Source organism: Strongylocentrotus purpuratus, unplaced genomic scaffold (genome assembly GCF_000002235.5).
Source record: "Strongylocentrotus purpuratus isolate Spur 01 unplaced genomic scaffold, Spur_5.0 spur5_scaffold_16, whole genome shotgun sequence".
NCBI classification, from domain to species: domain Eukaryota; kingdom Metazoa; phylum Echinodermata; class Echinoidea; order Camarodonta; family Strongylocentrotidae; genus Strongylocentrotus; species Strongylocentrotus purpuratus.
The window spans coordinates 16,246,252-16,264,579 of NW_022145601.1; the positions used below are offsets into that span (position 1 = coordinate 16,246,252).

The 18,328-nt window shown below is 38.8% G+C and overlaps 1 protein-coding gene across 4 annotated transcripts in view; it reads right to left on the reverse strand.

Annotated features, from left to right (window-relative positions):
- The window catches only part of LOC584189 (segment polarity protein dishevelled homolog DVL-3), an 85,321-nt gene that overhangs the window by 36,640 nt on the left and 30,353 nt on the right, over positions 1-18,328 (reverse strand). For all 4 annotated transcript variants that reach the window (XM_030986904.1, XM_030986903.1, XM_030986905.1 and 1 more), the window contains exon 5: positions 8,169-8,204. In XM_030986904.1, the coding sequence (XP_030842764.1) occupies positions 8,169-8,204 (36 nt within the window). The remainder of the gene's footprint in view (positions 1-8,168; positions 8,205-18,328) is intronic.

An 18,328-nucleotide genomic window follows, 5' to 3' on the forward strand; every position in this document is an offset into this window, starting at 1 on the left:
TCATTCATAAACTTGTGGTAGTCTAGGGAGAAGTCCTTTGAGGGTATTGTTTTGAGATTAAATCTAGTCACAAGAATGCAAATTTTCAGCATTTTTTGTTTGGTTGTAATATACCGTATAATCAGAATACTTTTAATTCACCCATTCATCTCTATCCTTCCAAAGTTTTTATTTCATTAAAGGGATCGTTTAACAATGTAAAATCTGAGATGCATGGCCATACATGTTATCAGTGTCTGTGATATGGTGTAATATTGAAGCCCTGAACAATTGTGCTTCAAAATGATCACAAAGTTCCTCAAAAAAGCAAAAATCTTTGAGTGACCAGTTTTAATATCGATACCCATTTTCCCCCAATAGACTGTAGTCTTATTAAAAAAAAACGGTTTTTGAAATTTGTAATTCCAATCATAAATATCTTAATAAGATCAGACAGGCAATCAGCTTGTAAAAGTCATGGGGTTCCTGACTGACTTAAAGGTTTATAATTATGATTGCAGCATGAGCTAAAGCCAGGATTTGTTTAGAATCTGAGGCAAAGATACCCAATCCCTTTAACGCTTTACTGTTATTATACACTTGATGATCAAGTTTGTGAGGAAAAAAAATTATAATAAAGTCTGAAATATAAGACTAGTATTAGTCTGCGCTCATGACTCACTCCATGCTGGGTCTGATACCAAGCTGAGCAATTATTTGCATAATTTGCATTCGTTAGCCCTCCCGCCGGTTGAGTAATAGCGCCACCGGGAGGGGGCTCGCCCCTCACAGCTCCAGACGGAAAAAATGAAAAGGCTGCGGGTTATTCAAGAAGAAAATTTTGAAAGGCCATGCTCTGCTAGTCAAGAAAAGAAATTAAACACTGCGCTTGTTCAAGGAAATTATTCATTTAACCCATCCTTTGCATTCCTGTAGATGGTTGATTGCATCAAAAGCTAGACATACCGTGTTCAGACTTCCAAAAACAATTCTCTAGCTGTACGATAAGTATGTTGTAGTTTTTCTAGTCTTAGCGTCGTATAACAAAACGTAATGCAGCAAAACGCCTGTTCAAGTATCCTTTCAAACAAAATAGTTATGGGGAATCAGGGTCCACTCTCTTCTGAAAGTCATATTGTTTTGGTTTTTTTTAATCATGTAAAGGGGCGGGGCTTATCATAAGCACACACGGATGATTGGTCAGTTGTCAACTGACCTCTACAAAATAAGTTTTGTTTGTGACGTTTCTTGATACAATTATAATAATGATAACAGTAAAATTTATATATTGCTTCATACATTACTAATGTTTCTAAGCACTGTACGATGTCGTTTTCTAGTCTACACTGTCCTTTCTCTATGTGACGTTTCCTTAAACGAGTTTGGTACAAATTGGATGTAGTCTAAACAAGCTAATATTTTTATGTAAGTGACGTAATTCACTCCAGGATTAGTATAATCAGCCTCCATTAGCCTCCAACTGTTTGAGTGATTTTTATTACGGGTTACCTTCCAGTCTTTTGCTGGAAAATGTAAATGAATCCTGCATTTTGCATTATTTAATCAAGGGTTAACCAAAGAAGATATTTACTCTCTGGTTTCAGAGATTTCGGGCAAATTCTGAGCCGACGTGACTTGAATGAGCCGGGAATCCAGCCGTGCTCACAGGCTTGCTCGTAGAAAATCTCCCCATTCCTCTCTGCATCTGAGACAAGATGTTAGAGATATCCATACAGACATACATTTTATTGAATCTAAAGAAAGCATTTGTTTGAAGGTATTACAAGATAATAATGGCCATGTCCAAATTGACGTGGTCATCTTTTTGTAAATCCTAATTGATAATAATTCTAATTTTAAGCCATCCCATTTTGTTGAATCCCAAAGTGTTCTTATGAGTTAATCATTAAATTTGTTTCCTTGGGGAGAAGTGATCTTTTTGAGGAGGAAGAATTCAATGGAGTAAGATACCAATAATACGTCTAATTGAACATTCCTTCAAGACACCACTTTGTACAACAATTGTCATTTCATTAGTATTTCCAATAAGAAATTTCAATAATCTGATTAAATACATAAATCATTAATAGATCAAGAGAGCTTTCAACCCAATGCAATCTAGAATTGGATTTATTCCTGATCTCGAAAGCTCACCATCCCCCCCCCCCTCCCCCTACATAGCACATTATCCTAACCAATTAAAATACCAAGTCTTCACATCAGATAGGCTACAGGTATATATGTCATCTTCACGATAACGATCAATCGGGTTTGCTCGCTTGGGTCAGCTAGACTCACTCAACACAAATTCAATCTGATTTTGATAAGATTACCTTCGCTATTTTGACCGTGACATTCTGGTGTATCTGCTTTCCTTTTCTAGCCATGGTGCAACAGGACCCCTTAATTTTCCAATGTTTAGTGAGGAATATCCGCACAATGCTTTGTTTAAGGGGAAATTGCCCAGCTGATAATCCTTTGTATAATTTTCCAGGGTTCAAAAGTTAACAGCCACTTGGCTTCACCAGGGACTTGTTAGTCCCTGGCTTCACATAGTGATTAGCACTTTGCTGACTTAATTGTTAATTCCAAATTAAACTTGAAGTGAAAAGAATAAAAATCTCAAGTACCAAATACCCATTGAAAACAGTACCCTAGACATTTCAAATCTACAGATATACTTAGTCCTTATTTAGGGTGAGATGCTCTAATGGGCCCAATACATTTTAATCTTGAACCCCTCCCCAGCCCATCCCTTGAAAGGGAAATTTAAGTGTGTAGTCTTCTTCATGAACATAAATTGTGCTAGAATACACCCCAAATGAGGAGAATGTCATTGGTACTTCATATCAATGCAACAAAAGAAAATAGTCCCTTGGGTACAAACTATTTTCTAATAAAAATTCATATTATTTGATATTATTATTCTATCATTGCAAAATCATCAGGGGGTCAATCTCGCTAGTCAGTCCAGGGAGTATGAATTCCGCATGAATATGATATCATTGGACTGGGGTCAAGTGTCAAGTGCTTCTGAATAAATGAATTATACGGAACAATTTTCCATCTAGAACTGCCTCATTTCATCCCAAGCCCTCGTACCAAAAGACAGAGGTAGATGACACGAAAACGGTAATCAAAAGGAGAACAAGACCCGGTCCTAAGTGCCATGTTTATTTATCCCCGGACCTAGAGTGATCACCGGAAACAACTAGGGACTGGGAAGTTTGGGTTTCTAGGCATTACACGGATTTACACGGATGGGACTGGGGGCAGAACGGGCTGCAGGCGACGGAGCGCATTTATCCAACTGCTGGGAGGGTGATGAGGGTGGCGACAGTTCGGAGTAATTCCTCTTGACGTGATACCAGATGCGTGTCACAATCAATTTGCGGATGCGATCTCCTCGGTGATAATGTTCCGAAGGTGCACCACATGAATGTTTTCCCAAGCTCAAAGGTGTCTCATTTTGTATGCATACGTCTGGCAGATAATGAATTGGGCTACTGGGGTTGTCACAATGCCTTCACGACCAGAGAGGACCTCTATAAACATAACCCGCAGCTCTGGGAGACAGTCTGCACTTGTATAATGATCTTTATCTCCATTCTTCTTGCATTTATATATCTTCGGGGCACATTTCTTTTCACCATTACAACCACATAAATTCACATTTTGTGGGGGATTGAAAGTAGGCAATAAAATGGTAATACACTTTCAGAATTTGCGATAACATCATGTTTTAGGATCAGATGCTAATACACATCTCCTCTGCATATCAAAGACAATGAATAGAAATTGCAAATCAAGAATCATTCATATATCACCAAAGACAAACCCTACAATAAATCTCATCAACTCTAAATGTTTTTTCTTTATGACTTAATTTGCATTTTGCATCACTCCTTCAATCAAACAAAACAACCTTTTTAATTAAAAGAAAGGATACTTAATGGTCTAATTCAAATAACCCTGGCAACATATATCTATAAATGACATTTTCAAAACATTATGCAGCAACAAAACACCAAAATTCCATTTCAGAAAGCAGATATTGAAGCCTAAACCAACACAACGAGCACCTAAAGCACTCGAATCCCCAAATTTTAATTTTGGACACCTACAATTTCAAATTTTAACAGGGACCCCATGCCAACAGACCAAAATTTCAATTTAATCTCTATGGAGAGAGGGGGGGGGTAAGTCTGGAGCCCTTCAAAAGCATTTAAAATCTACCTATCTATCCCGTCAATGATGGCGATGAAAAGGATGATGATGATGGGGAGAACCCGAAGAATGCAGGACAGCTAGCGTAGATCGAGCGCACTTGCTCGTTCATTGACAGATCTCCCATCAATTAAAGGTCAAAACCCTGGTGTGATGGGTTTACGTTAGCATTACGCTACCAAAACAACAGGACTTTCATCCTCTATAATAACAGAAATGGGTTGCTTGTTTGGTTCTCTGCAGGCTCCTCAGGGTGTAAGGAAAAGTTCATGACCAATGATCGCTTGCTTGATCCAGATAGGAAGTTACGCATTATAAGGAGAGTAAACGGCAATCTTAGATGAAACCTACCACCCCCCCCCCACCCTCTCCTCTACCACTCTTCTGATGAAAGCAACTCTAGGACTTTAATACTGTTCATTTATAAAGATAATTATTAAAATGTTCTTGTTTGAATGTATTCAGTGACTGCAAAGAGGGTTTAGGCATCGTTTGTAAAGGGAACTTGATAAAGAATCAGGATTGAATGGTCAGATGAGTGTAAATGGTACACAACCAGGCATTTCTACCAGGAAAAAGAAAATTATCGTTTTCAATGATGCGGGCTGACATATGATCTCTTTCATTATACAGTTATTATGTATGGTTTGTCTCTTTCTTCATACAATGTTGCTTTAAACGATAGTTTCCTACATGGACAATGTAGTCTGAAAGGACTGTAAATTACAAGTAGCATAATGCTATGGTGCTTGTTGAACATCGATCCTGTCCTTTTTCCACAGGATTCACGTAGCTTAGGACTTCAAGTCATATCCTTAGATGTACTGCAACCTTTGAATATGCCTATTTGACAATAATATGATTTGATGTATGCTTGTCCATAATAATCCTGTTAATTCCAGGAAATAATTTCTGCAAAACATGCATAAAGAATAAGGAAGTATAAAATATCTGCTGCTGAATTTAAAATAAAAATAACAATGGTTTAATATATCTACTAAAGGCAAAAAATCACCCAAAACATCATTATGAAAACAACAAATTCAAATTATTGAAAATTTCACAATTCAAATAAGGAGAAAAAGCATGAATAATCTTAAATTGCATAGCAAAAATTAAAACAAAAAACAAAAATTAATAAATCAAATCATTGGTTAGCACTCATTAAAATAAGATGAAATTTACCAAAATTAAGTTTCCAGTTACACAAAATAATATACAAAATAAGTTCTGATCAACATAATGTCAAAATATGCTTCCCATGCTCATAAAACAAAACTTAATTAAAAAACAGAAAATGCATAATCAATTACTCAAGATTATCAATCTTTTAGGAAAAAGTAATCTGGGAATAAACAATAGTAATAGGGATTATCATGGGGTTGTTTTTTAAATATGAAAATAAAAGTATTCTTGTGTATAAAGTTGGCACAGCTGCTGAAGCTCTAAAAACACAACAGCTCCATCTAGTGCCCAAGCCCTGACAGTCATGCAACCCATAACGATAGGGCAGGGAACTCTAGTGGACTTGGTACATGTTATGTATATGTGGGGCAACAGTGGACTACACATTTCTATTTTTCTTCTATATCTTTCAATAAGTTATACATTACACACATAGCTAACAAAGCTACCAAAGTAGAATTAGGATATTCAGGGTTTACGAGTATATAGTACAAATTAATTATTGCAAAGTGCATTGACTAAATTGGGAATGAATATGATGGGGGAATTGTGTTAATCTACATGTTGTGCACACGAGGGAACCCAAATCAAAATCTCTGCTGGAACAAGTTACAAAGCAAACAAAATATATAAAATCATAATTTGAAAAGGGTGATTAAATACAGAGCAAAATCCATGTGAAAACAAAACAAAAAATATGTATTATATTTCATATGTGCAATAAAAACAAGTCTCTAAATGAGAAATGCTAGTACTTACATATACTGTGCATATTTCTGACAACTTTATTATGGAATTAGGAAAAAAAGGGAAGATGTTAAAATTCAAAATATTATCTGCATGTGCACCTACATGTATGTTGCTAAATGTTGCACAAAGAATTCATCAATTATTAAGTTATATTAAGCATGAATGATATTAGGACTCTATTTAATAACTCTCACTGCTAATGACTATTTCTTTGAATGATTATTACATGAATGAGTGACATCTATTTGAAGAATTATGAGAGGGCAAAAGAATTTATGGTGAAAAGAGAAAATAGGCTTCAGAGAAAATGCCGCACACACACAATTAAGTAAACTTTGTATTGACTAGAAAGTCTATTATCATTTCTTAACACCATTTATTCTTACTATTGATATACAAATTGATGAGGACTGACTAGGTTTACCTATAGACGATACAAACTACCACTCTAACATCGCCAGTTTGGTGGCAGAAGGGTACTAACTGTGTGTAAAATGGTGATAAGTTAACGCCCTTCTAGTTTAAAACCAGATTTATCTTACAGTATGTATCCCTCAGTCTTTATTGTCCTTTTTAGAGATCATTTAATGATTGTTGAAACACAACCATACCAACTAACTTTTTGTCAAAAATTATATGAATAAAAAACGGATTTAAAGACATGCTTTAAGTATTGTCAGCTTAATACCAGTTTATTTCTTGAAAGTAAATGTATGTAAAATATAAAATTGTACAGATAACCATACATGACCCAGCAGCCTCCTACATTGTATTATACATCACTAACAATAACCCTTTACCAGCTATCCACAATGTATTAAAAACCAAAAGTCATATTATATGAAAAACTATAGGCTAGGGGAAGGAAAGAACTTACTTCTACTTCTAGGATATAAGCATGGAAAATGGAAAGTATCAAATTTTCTAAGATGTACTAGTAAGCTATTTTAGAAGAACTGCAAGCAGATAGAAAGGTGAGAGTCCCATGTAGAGCAAGATACTTTTTTAGGATTATGCTAATCGCAGTGACCCAAGTCATAAGTGATATCTGCTAAGCGCTAGAATGGCATTAACTCTTATTGATTTTCAGAGTTTAGGCCCCCCTTGCTCTAAAGGAAATGATGTGTGTTCTAAAACTGTGCTGTGCAGAGGAGCACTGCAAACATAGCGTGATGTGAGTGAACTACTGGTGTCTACCGTGTGAGGTATAGTGCAGAGTATGGCTCTACGTGCGCTATACTATCCTAATACAAGAAGGCATAGAGAGAAAGAAAGAGAGAGAAAAAGAGAAAGAGAGAGAGAAAGGGAGAGAGAGAGAGAGAGAAAGAGAGAGAGAGAGAAAGAGAGAGAGAGAGAAAGAGAGAGAGAGAGAAAGAGAGAGAGAGAGAGAGAGAGTCAAAATCAAACCAGAGTAGACAGACAGAAGCTCTATGCAAACGATTTGCAAACTGCATGCTAATAAGTGTGTGAAGAGTTGAAAGGGTACATGTATACCAGAGCACTGCAAATATCTTCAAATAAATGTTTGATGAATATCTATAGATGCGAGAAGGTGCAAGCTACGTGTAGGTGAAAACCTTCCAAAGGTTCTGCATGTTTTGTTTGTTAAACTCTCTGTTATTTAATAGACAAAGGCTGCCAACTAGCTGCCAACTACATCGTGCCAAATTTCATGTTCCCTGAGTTTGCAGCTTGGCAGTCAATTTCGAATAACACAAAGCCATGTTAATGGTTGCAAACTTTCAAATTACATCATTTCATGAATTGCGATGGATGCGTAACTATGGTAACGGATGAATGGAGGTCTAGGGAGGTGAAATGTGAAGTGGACAAGTAGATGTGAGTGCTGCAAGAGCTTAGACCCCGTTCATACAGACGGCGCGACCTGGACCGAAACAGACCAAATCTGGACCAAAGCGGACCGATCTAGACCGAAACGGGACAGCATATGAACAGGGTCTGAGAGAGAAAGGGTTAAAGAGAAAGAAACCAAAAACAAAATCAATCCAAAGCATATAAAAACTCACAGTTATTGTACTTGTCTCTCCTCATGCGATGGTGACCTAAGGGGGGAGGATGGCAAGGATATATGGATTAATAGGGGGGCTTGTGGGGGGAGAGAGAGATTAATGAGGGGGATTAATGAAAGGAGTTGATTTGGGAGGATACACACGATGATTTATGACGCACAAAGTCAGTCTGGATAGTACAGATCAGGCACATACAGTGTATATAACCCCAAACAAGAATTACTCGTATTTTCCCCTTAATACCAGAAGGTATTCTTATTACGATCACACTTGTACGTGCCAATACCTGTAAAATTCTTGAACTTCCAGATGCTATGAACACAGATACACTAGCCTGCAGGCACAGACTCATTTGCGTGTCTTAATTTACATTTTGTTACAACTTTCTTATACAAAATTTCATCTCAATCTTGACAACATTTCATATTTTGTTATGTCAACAACAACAAAAGTTTGGCTGCTAAAACACTACTTGTAGGTGCATTTTCACAATTACAAATTGATTGCAAAAGCTAGTGGTGATTTACACAACACCTGTATAATAATCTACATTTGCGTGTACATTTTGTTAATGACATTCTGGCTCCAAACAGACTATTTCGTCTTTAGGGCACCAGATGGGGGTTAACTCTGTGAAAAAAAAATGTAAGCTAACGCCCTTCTGGCAATAGTAGTTATGGTCTATGATATGAAGAAATGTGGTAGTTTTCAGTCAAGGCTCAGCTCTGTGATGAAGAGAATTTCCGAAAAGGTTTTGTGGCTAGGGGATATCTGCTCTACGTAGTGAAATTCTTAAAGGAGACTATACTTTATCAGCTGGAACCCAGATGCTGCTTGTGTTTAGGTAGAAAGCTTTATCGAGATTAGCATTGAAATATGGGGCAAAAAGAAAGGGGGTATTTGAAGCTGAAGTGAGTGCGCTGGATATTTCTAACCTACTAGGCATACAAAATTATGTAGGTTTGGGGTTTAAATCTGACTGCTTAACAACATTTCTCTTTTCGTTTTGTTGTTGTCTCAATAACGTGCCCTATTTTGTATCAAACCACAGCCACAGCCACACCACTACCACCATCAGCACCACCACCATCATTATCCCCATCATCAACATCATCATCATCATCTTCGTTTCTTAATATTATCTGCATTTTAGGATATAGACCTAGGCATCAATCGTATCAAATTATCTACATGTATGAAACATCCCTACTGAAATTATATTTACATCCACATTCTTGCCCCTCTTTTTTCCTCCCACTGTCCAATCCCACTCCTCCCCCTCTTAGCCCTCCCCCCCCCCCCCCACACACACACACAACCAAGCGCAAGCACACATCCCAAAGGTCACTAGGGGTCACTCACAGTCTAGTTTCACCATGGGTTGGGGTCAAACAGACTAATCTGTCACTCAATGGGTTTGTTTACATAAGGAGACCATGTCTTACATCCATATCATTCACCTTTCATTTGAATGCATTACACAGCGTCTGCACATTGCTGTATGGGTCTAACCGCTTGATTAGTGGTCCATACGCTTAGTACCATCGTCATGTTGACTATGACCTTTGTCATATTGAATATTGACATACTGACTATATCTGCACATTTCTGTATGGGTCTATCTGCTTGATTAATGGTCCATACACTTAGCACCTTTGTCATTATGGACTACGAGAATTAAAGTCAACAACGCAATGCATTATAATGAGATCATGACTCTTTCATCAGATTTGCTCTGCTCACAACGAGTATAGAACATTAGCTACAAACCTTTGTTTGATTTCATTTGTTAACATTTTCATCCTTTAGAGAACATGAATCACATTTTTTAAATTCAATCTCTTTGAATTACAAATATGATTCATCTGAATTCTTACATTCTTAAATTGGTATCTCCTTTTTCTTTCCCAAAATGGGAAATTTGTTTTCTGTATTTACATGTACACAATCAAATAGAATCATTGGCTTTGCTGACGATAACCCATATTTAAAGTTATCCAGAGCTGCCAACACTTTAGGGCATATGGTTGATGAGCAAAAAAAAACAAAAACAACAACAAATTATTTAAAAGTTAAAACACATACTACAGTTATTGGGAGAAAAAAACAGAATCATTCCTGGAAAAACGTAATCGCTGGCAGCTCTGGTTATCCGAGCCAACATACAACACATACATTGACAAGACTGGTGTCTGCGGCCTTGGCCATGCAAAATAAATGTCTAGCTGATCCTGATCCTACCACTAGACATGTCAATAAAAAGCAGTGAATCTGGCAGGGTGTGCATGGTTCTATACACACAGATGGGAATCCATACAAATAACATCTTGATTCAAGTTGCTTGAATGGTTATTGAATTTGATATGCACAGTGGAATACTTTCATTGCCCTCTCCCAGCCTCTCTCTCCCTCTCGTTTGAACTCTCTTTCTTTTTTTCTCTGTCAGCGTCTACCCCTTGCTCAATTTAAACTTTCTTTTTCTCTTCTAGCCTCGTCTCCTCCAAACTCGCTCTTTCTCTCCTACTTTCCAGCCTCTTACCTTTGCTCAAACACTCTCCATTTTTCCTTACAGTTCCCCCTCCCCTCCCTCCCTCTTTCCCTCCCTCCCTTCCCTCCTCCTCCCTCTTTCCCTCCTCCTCCCTTTCCCTCCTCCTTCAACTCCTCCTCTTGCAATCTCTCTCTCTCTCCCTCCTTCTTCCAGTCTCTTGCTCAAACTCCCTTTATCTCTCTCTTTGTCTATCTGCCAATTTCTTTTCTTGGTTCAATCCTTGACATGAACATCTTATTTCTTCCACTTCTTGTTCACACTTCAAATAACAATGTCTATACACAAGGTCATTTCATTTGCTTGTATTGTATATTGTACGTCTTCACTCTTGACAATACTGAACAAATTTTATTCAATTCAATAAAACATGAAACACATCCAACTTGAAAGAGCAGGATTGTAATCCGATTTGTACAAACAATGGGTCACATGCATAACAAGAAAATGTAGGTCTCTCGACAAGGAAATGGGAGGGCATTACACATCTTCCATAACATTGCAGAGAGAAAAAAAATTGATGTAGAGCGTTGTTATCTTTTCATGATTATGCAATCCTACTTACGAGAAGTTTACTTTCTTACATTTCCAAATACAGGCCTTTATGTATGCAATATGCTAAGATCCAAAAAGAAGATAACCTGTTGGAATTTATTCACTCCGACAAGACAGAAACCAGATTGACAACAGACCAAACAAAATATTACATTACTCCAAATGACCCAGGATCGGTCAGATTAGAGTTAGTGTTTCAGTGTGATTGAGGTATTAATTACCTAGATATATTTTATAACTTCCTTCTGGCTTTCAACAAGGCATAGGAGGCCTACATTTTTCACATACACTGACAAATCACAAAGTATCACTCTGTCATTGCTTGCTGTTCAAAGGTTGTTCAACAATTTCATTCAAATAGATATGCTGCAATAACAACACTACGCGTAGCCAGAATTTACGACAAACGAAGCGTTTCTATCTGGCTTGTTTACGAGTGAAGTTCCCCTTCAGCTATGTCATTATTAGAGTCTCCATTTCAGAGAGGGTTCGCGATCATCCCTATCTCATGTTGAAGATGCAATGCTGCCTGTACTTTTTGGTAATCTCGGCGTCTGGGTTTTTATTTATAGGCAAACCGAGTCCAGGAGTGCAGTTGCATCAACATGCCAAATTCCTTTCTGAATATCTACAGGTCCTCTGATGTATGTTACGTGCATATTACAGAGGCATTGCCTGGATTTTTCCATTTGTTGTTTGTGTTTCTTTCCTTCGTTTGTTTACATGTTTTACTTGACAGCTTACAATCCGATTGTTTTACCATCTTACTCCTTTCTCCAAACTTTCTTTCTGCTATTGCCATCACTCCCCCTCACTCTCTCTGTCCCTCTCCCTCTCCCTCTCATATTCCTTGGGGAAGGACCTTTGTATGTTCCACAACAGTTCAAACTCCTGTAGTTTACCATCTCTCCATAGCCACTCCCTCTCCCTCTCCCCTCCCCTCCCCTACCCTCTCTCTCTCTCTCCTTCCTTCCTTCCTTCCTTCCTTCCTTCCTTCCTTCCTTCCTCCCTCCCTCCCTCCCTCCCTCCCTCCCTCCCTCCCTCCCTCCCTCCCTCCCTCCCTCCCTCCCTCCCTCCCTCCCTCCCTCCCTCCCTCCCTCCCTCCCTCCCTCCCTCCCTCCCTCCCTCCCTCCCTCCCTCCCTCCCTCCCTCCCTCCCTCCCTCCCTCCCTCCCTCCCTCCCTCCCTCCCTCCCTCCCTCCCTCCCTCTCTCTCTTTCTCCTGTTCATTTCTAGACTCTTCCAACTTCATATTCTTGTATCCCCTCTCTTTATAGGAATGCAGTAGACCTCAATCATTATGTCAAAGGTCCCAGTTTCCACCCATCATTCATTGTTATTCCATAGGAAAACATCCTTCCATCCAGCCTCAGACATTTCACTCTAAATCTCTATCCCCAAACCAATTTCATTTCCAGTCTCCCTTAAATTATTGTTGCAAGCAAGTATATGCTAATTGCTGTACTTCTTCTCTCTTACAAAAAAAACCCCACCACAACACAAGAATCCCTCCCCCATCTCTCAGACATTTCGCTATCAATCTCTATCCCCAACCCAAACCAATCTTTTATTTCCAGTACCCCTTAAATTATTGTTGCAAGCAACTATATGCTAATCGCTGTACCTCTTCTCTCTTACAAAAAATACCCACCACAACACAACAAGAATCCCTCCCCCATCTCTTCACTCACTTCAGTACTAACCATACAAACATCCAGTTATTTCAAGTACTAATGGTTTCCGTACGCCCCCCTTGGTGGCCGGGCCATTGTTGCGCCCCATCAATCAGTGATCACTACCTTCCACAATGGATCCCCCCCCCCCCCTTGCTATTGTTTGGCGATGGGGTTTACTTGGACCGGCCCTTGCGACAGGCACAAAAGGCAGCTATTCACGACCTGGTTTTTAAGTGGTTGGCAATAGATTTGAGCTGCTACTGAATGAATTCACCCTCATCGACATGGAATGTGTGGGACTGTATTGAGATTTTGGGGTGAAAGGGAGGCTCTGGCGTTGAAATACTGGACTTTTATGTTATTCATGGGTCCCTGGTGTATACAGTGGGTAACACCATGTGTACTAGGTCCATGGTAACACATTAACACCTGTGAGGGGCGCATTTCAGGGTGAGGGGGGGGGGGATACTAGCAACACGGAGAATGTCTTTTGTATCTCTGTGCAAGCAAATATCAACCAAACGACTATATTTGGAAGGATGACTCAGCTGTGAGCCATATTTAATTCACACTCTCTACCATTTGCCTGCGTTCTCCATCCAAAACCTATCAATGATATATTAATCATTTTGAGAGTAGCCAAACCAGATTGCAGCTAAAATATAGATTACTATTGTACTGATATCTTTTTAAAGAGAGTGATTAAATAAAATAAACTCAGGTATCTGTGCAGGAAAAGGTATCAGATGTCTAAAAAGAAAAAATTACTATTCACTCTAGTTCTTATGTCTATTCTTTTTAGGGTGAGACAATTGAATATCACAAATTTTAGGGGAAAAATCACCAGTTTTGAAAAAATCACTTAAGATGAGAACTTTAGAAGGTGAGAAGCAGTGACCAGAAAATGGGATTGAAAATAAAGAGGACCAATTTCCGAGAATTCTTTTCTTCATTTTCAAGGAGAAATGTAAAGAAACCAAAGCGGCTATTAGCACCAGAGTGTGACATGCATAAGAAGTGGTTGACCAAAAACACTTGGTTTAACTGTTATTCACTTGCAAATCTTATGGTATGTCATTGAGTCATACTTCCATTCTCTCTGTCAAACAGGGGAAGGAAAAAAACGGGGCTCGGCCAAATTAGCCTCCAAAATGCCAAAAAGAACCCCCCAAAATATGCATAGAGTTTAATGCAAAACAAATTAAAGAGTGTAATTTTCATGCAAGCAAGCTTGAAAAGTAGCCCCCAAAATTGTTTAAATATTTTTTTTCTCTGCTGTCAAAATACTCACAACACCCTCTTCACACATTGAGTACATGTATACCGGTTATACCTCATTTCCATATCACAGCAGCAGTTGTTAAAAAAAATAATGTGAAAGAGGTCTCATTCACTCAGACACTGCCAATCAAATGCCTACATGTACATGGAAATGCTTGTCATGAAAACACAATTACACATTCACTTTACAATCCCAGACAAACTCGTATTGAAACAGAATCAGTTTTAAAAAATAATGTGAAAGGGGTCTCATTCACTCAGACACTGCCAATCAAACGCCTACATGGAAATGCCTGTCATGAAAACACAATTACACATTCACCTAACAATCCCAGACAAATTTGTATTGAAAGGTAAATAAGAAATGTCCCCTACCGTACATTGCCACTATTTGCAGTCCTTGCTGGAAACACATTAGCCCATGTGATTTGCATTTCAGTCCTAAGCTGTGCAACGATTCATTGATTCTACTTCTAGTGCGAGGTTATAAGAGTAGTCACTACTGATAGCAATACCAAAAGAATATATTTAGCCTACTTTTATATGCACTTGATTTCAAAAAGCCTCTTCATAATAATTTTGTAAACCCTTAGTGATTACATCATAAGAGTAATATAATAAAGGAAAAGTAACATAATAAAGGAAAAATTAGTACAGGCAAATGTATTTTGGCGAACACCTATGTAGAAAGACCACCTTTCTATAATGACTGCATTTTTCATTTCCCTTCAAACATATACTTCAGAAACCTGTATATAAAGACCACTCGCCTATATGTACCATTTTTCTTGTCTCTATTGAGAGGTCTTTGTAAACAGGTTTTGCTGTATTTTGAATGATGATTTATTTCATCTACCTGCAAAGAATTGAATATGTTGGTAGGTCAGCATCCTGGGACCTACATCTTTAAGTCCTATGTGAAGGACTTGGTAATGAGGACTAATGTCTTTCATAATGAAGGGCATTAGCATGTGACTAGGTTTCTAACTTTGGACCTGACAATTATACCGGAGTGTTGGCTCAGTCAGTAGAGCGTCCGCCTCACAACCGGGAGGTCGTGGGTTCGAACCCCAGCCGCGTCATACCAAAAGACGTTAAAAGATGGGAGTTGTTGCTACCTTGTTTGGTGTTCAACAATAAGGGATAGAGCAACGTCGATCTGGTGCTGCTCACTGGCTGCCGGGCTCACGATCAATTGGGCAAAAAGAATTTCCATTTCGGTTTAATAAAATTTGGAGTGGACTATTAGGCTATTACTATTATAGACTAGCAGGACCCGCGGAAATCCGCGGGATTCTAGAGGGGACAGGGGGTGTAAATAGATATATAGAGATCGTCAAGAACTTTATTTGCCATTCAGGCCATTAAAAAAATATACATGTTTAGCGTCCCCGCCCGCTTCCTTTTTGGGGGCCGCCTCCTATTTTTTTTTTTTTTTTTTTTTTTTTTTTTTTTTTTTTTTTTTTTTTGAGAGAGAGAGAGAGAGAGAAAAAAAACAGCGTCCCCGTTTGCTTCCTTTTTGGGGGCCGCCTCCTATTTTTTTTTATTTTTTTTTTTATTTTTTTTTATTTTTTTGAAAGAAAAAAAACATGAAGAGCACTGCTAAAATGTATTTCTGATTTAAAAAAAAAAAAAAAAAAATTGTCGGCCGCCATCTTGAAAAATAGCCCTTTCTGCGTCGAGTTTCTACGTCGAAAGTACGCGAAAAAAATTAAACATGTTGAATTGTTTTCGTTCATCTTGCGTACCCCTTTCCGTCCCTCAGCATATAGTAACATAGGCCAGCGAAGTTGGTACGCAACACTACGCAATTTTACGTATTAACCCCACGCCAATTAGTGACCCGCAAGTGTCACAAATAAAGTATTAAAAATATGCTCATCTGACCCTAATTAAATGCCTAAACCCCCCGAGCTTTCGGGGGTTTATGGCCCCTTGAAACCCGTGGACCCCACGCCTATATTATATATACACTCAACTCAGGACCCGCGGAAATCCGCGGGATTCTAGAGGGAGCTCCATTTCAAATTTTTGGGAAATTTTCGGGGGCTACTTTTTCAACTTTCGGGGGCTCTTTTTTCTGGGGCTACTTTTTCATTAATTCATCAAAGGATAGGCCTACACTTTGTTGAGATTTGTTTAGTAGGCTAAGGTTTCAGGCTTCCTACTTCATAATTGCCTATTTAAAAAAAACACAACATTTTTCTAGTTCAATAACTAAGTTTTCATGCATTGATTTGATGCAAGAACTGTAACGTAATATAGACCCTAGATTGTGATTATTTCTGACCATGAATTTCGATAATCATTTTTCAAAGTAAAATTTTCACAAGAAAATCAGACAGTAGTTTAAAAACGTAGACATTAGTAATACTTTTACTAATTCTAAGCTCAGGTTTCGTAAATCTATTCACGAAACTATATTGAAATCGCGGCAATAATGATGCAAACCAACAGATAACAATTTCAAAGTGTCAAATCTCTTCGACTAAAGCTCAGCTCAGCTGAACTCACACACACTCCAGGAAGGTCAACACCGGCGCCGCAGGCGTCGGACGCCTACGGTGCGCGGTGCCTGTGTTGGAGCTTCCTGCAAGCTCATCTCAACTCTCACACACTGCACAGGAGCACTGCACTGTGTGTTGACTGAAGGCAGCTTGCGACTAAACTGTCAGTCCAATGGTTTTCTTGTAAAAACTTTCCTTTAGAAAATGATGATCAAAATGTTATATACGTGTCCGTAATAATCACAAAATAAGCTTTGATTTCATACCTCCATTCACGAAAACTATATCAAAATCGCGGCAATCATGATGGAAATAGGTCTCTAAGTTTGGACGTCGACGGGAATTAGCCCCGTGTATCTCAGCTCTCGGGCTTTTGCAGCTAGTACAAAGCACACCCTATAGCAAGATGGCTTACTCGTGTGTAATCCCGCCCTTTGCATAGAGCATTTAATACGCAACATAATGTGAGTTGCTCGTCATCTATCGTGTGTCTCTTTGATACGGATGTAATGTTGAATATGCATGAGGTATCTCTGTCGTCACGCATATCATGCATTATGCATATCGCGTCTGTTTTCGCCCTGGACGTCGACACGGAGGAGGACCTCGGGCGGAGTATAGCCAATTCCACAGAGTAGACTCTCCCGCGGACGATGGCACCGGGCACCGGGACCCCGAGGGGAGGGTTCAGGAGGAGATAGCTGCACCAACTTCGGTCGGCGATCTCATTAAAAAACAATAGAATACAAAGGCTGGCCGAGACGTCGCGCCCCCCGCGGAGCCTTAGCGTATTATTATTATAGATTATTATTATTATAAGACCATTGCTCTACCACTGAACCATCATTCCTTGTTCATTTAAGATGGGAAAAAACTGTGGGAATTACATTATCTCTGAATGGACTAATAAATCAAATAAAAACAAGGTGGACAAGTTGTCCTGCCGCACCATCATCTATCTTTGTCACCAAACAAGAGTCTGCAGGACATTAATCGCTAATCACCAGGACAGTAATTCAATAATTCACCAACATTTAGCCCCACGACTAGCCAGAGCCAGAGGAGATGTCTGAAAGTGTGCTATTTTTATGCTCAAGTTTGTGATGGATCCATGAGGTGCTTCCCCATTATGCCGAGCAAAACGTGAGCTTGGGATGTGGGACCGACCGATCAGCACGATTCAAGATTGTCTGGGGTTGAAGTTCCCTGTCTTTGTTTGTAGTCCTAGCGCGTCTTCACTGGCAAAATTAGCCAGCAAATTGATCAAATAAGAGGGCTATTTTGCAAATAAGCCCAAATTCGTTTGCGACAATCGCTCAATTTTTTTTGACAACTCGTGCTAACAAGTACTAGATGTGATCGTGGTCATTTTTTCCAGATCATAATTAGAGGGATGTTTTTATAAAACTAGGGGTGATGAACGCCTGTTGTGATCAGGCTAATTTCTACAGATCAAAACTAGAGGGCTATTTTGAAGAAATAGGGCAAACTGATCAGGTTGATTTTCCCAGATCAGGATCAGAGGGTTGTTTTTGATAACTTGGGCTAATGGTGACCTGCCTGTGGCAGTTTTAAAGTAGTTGTGATCGTGGTAA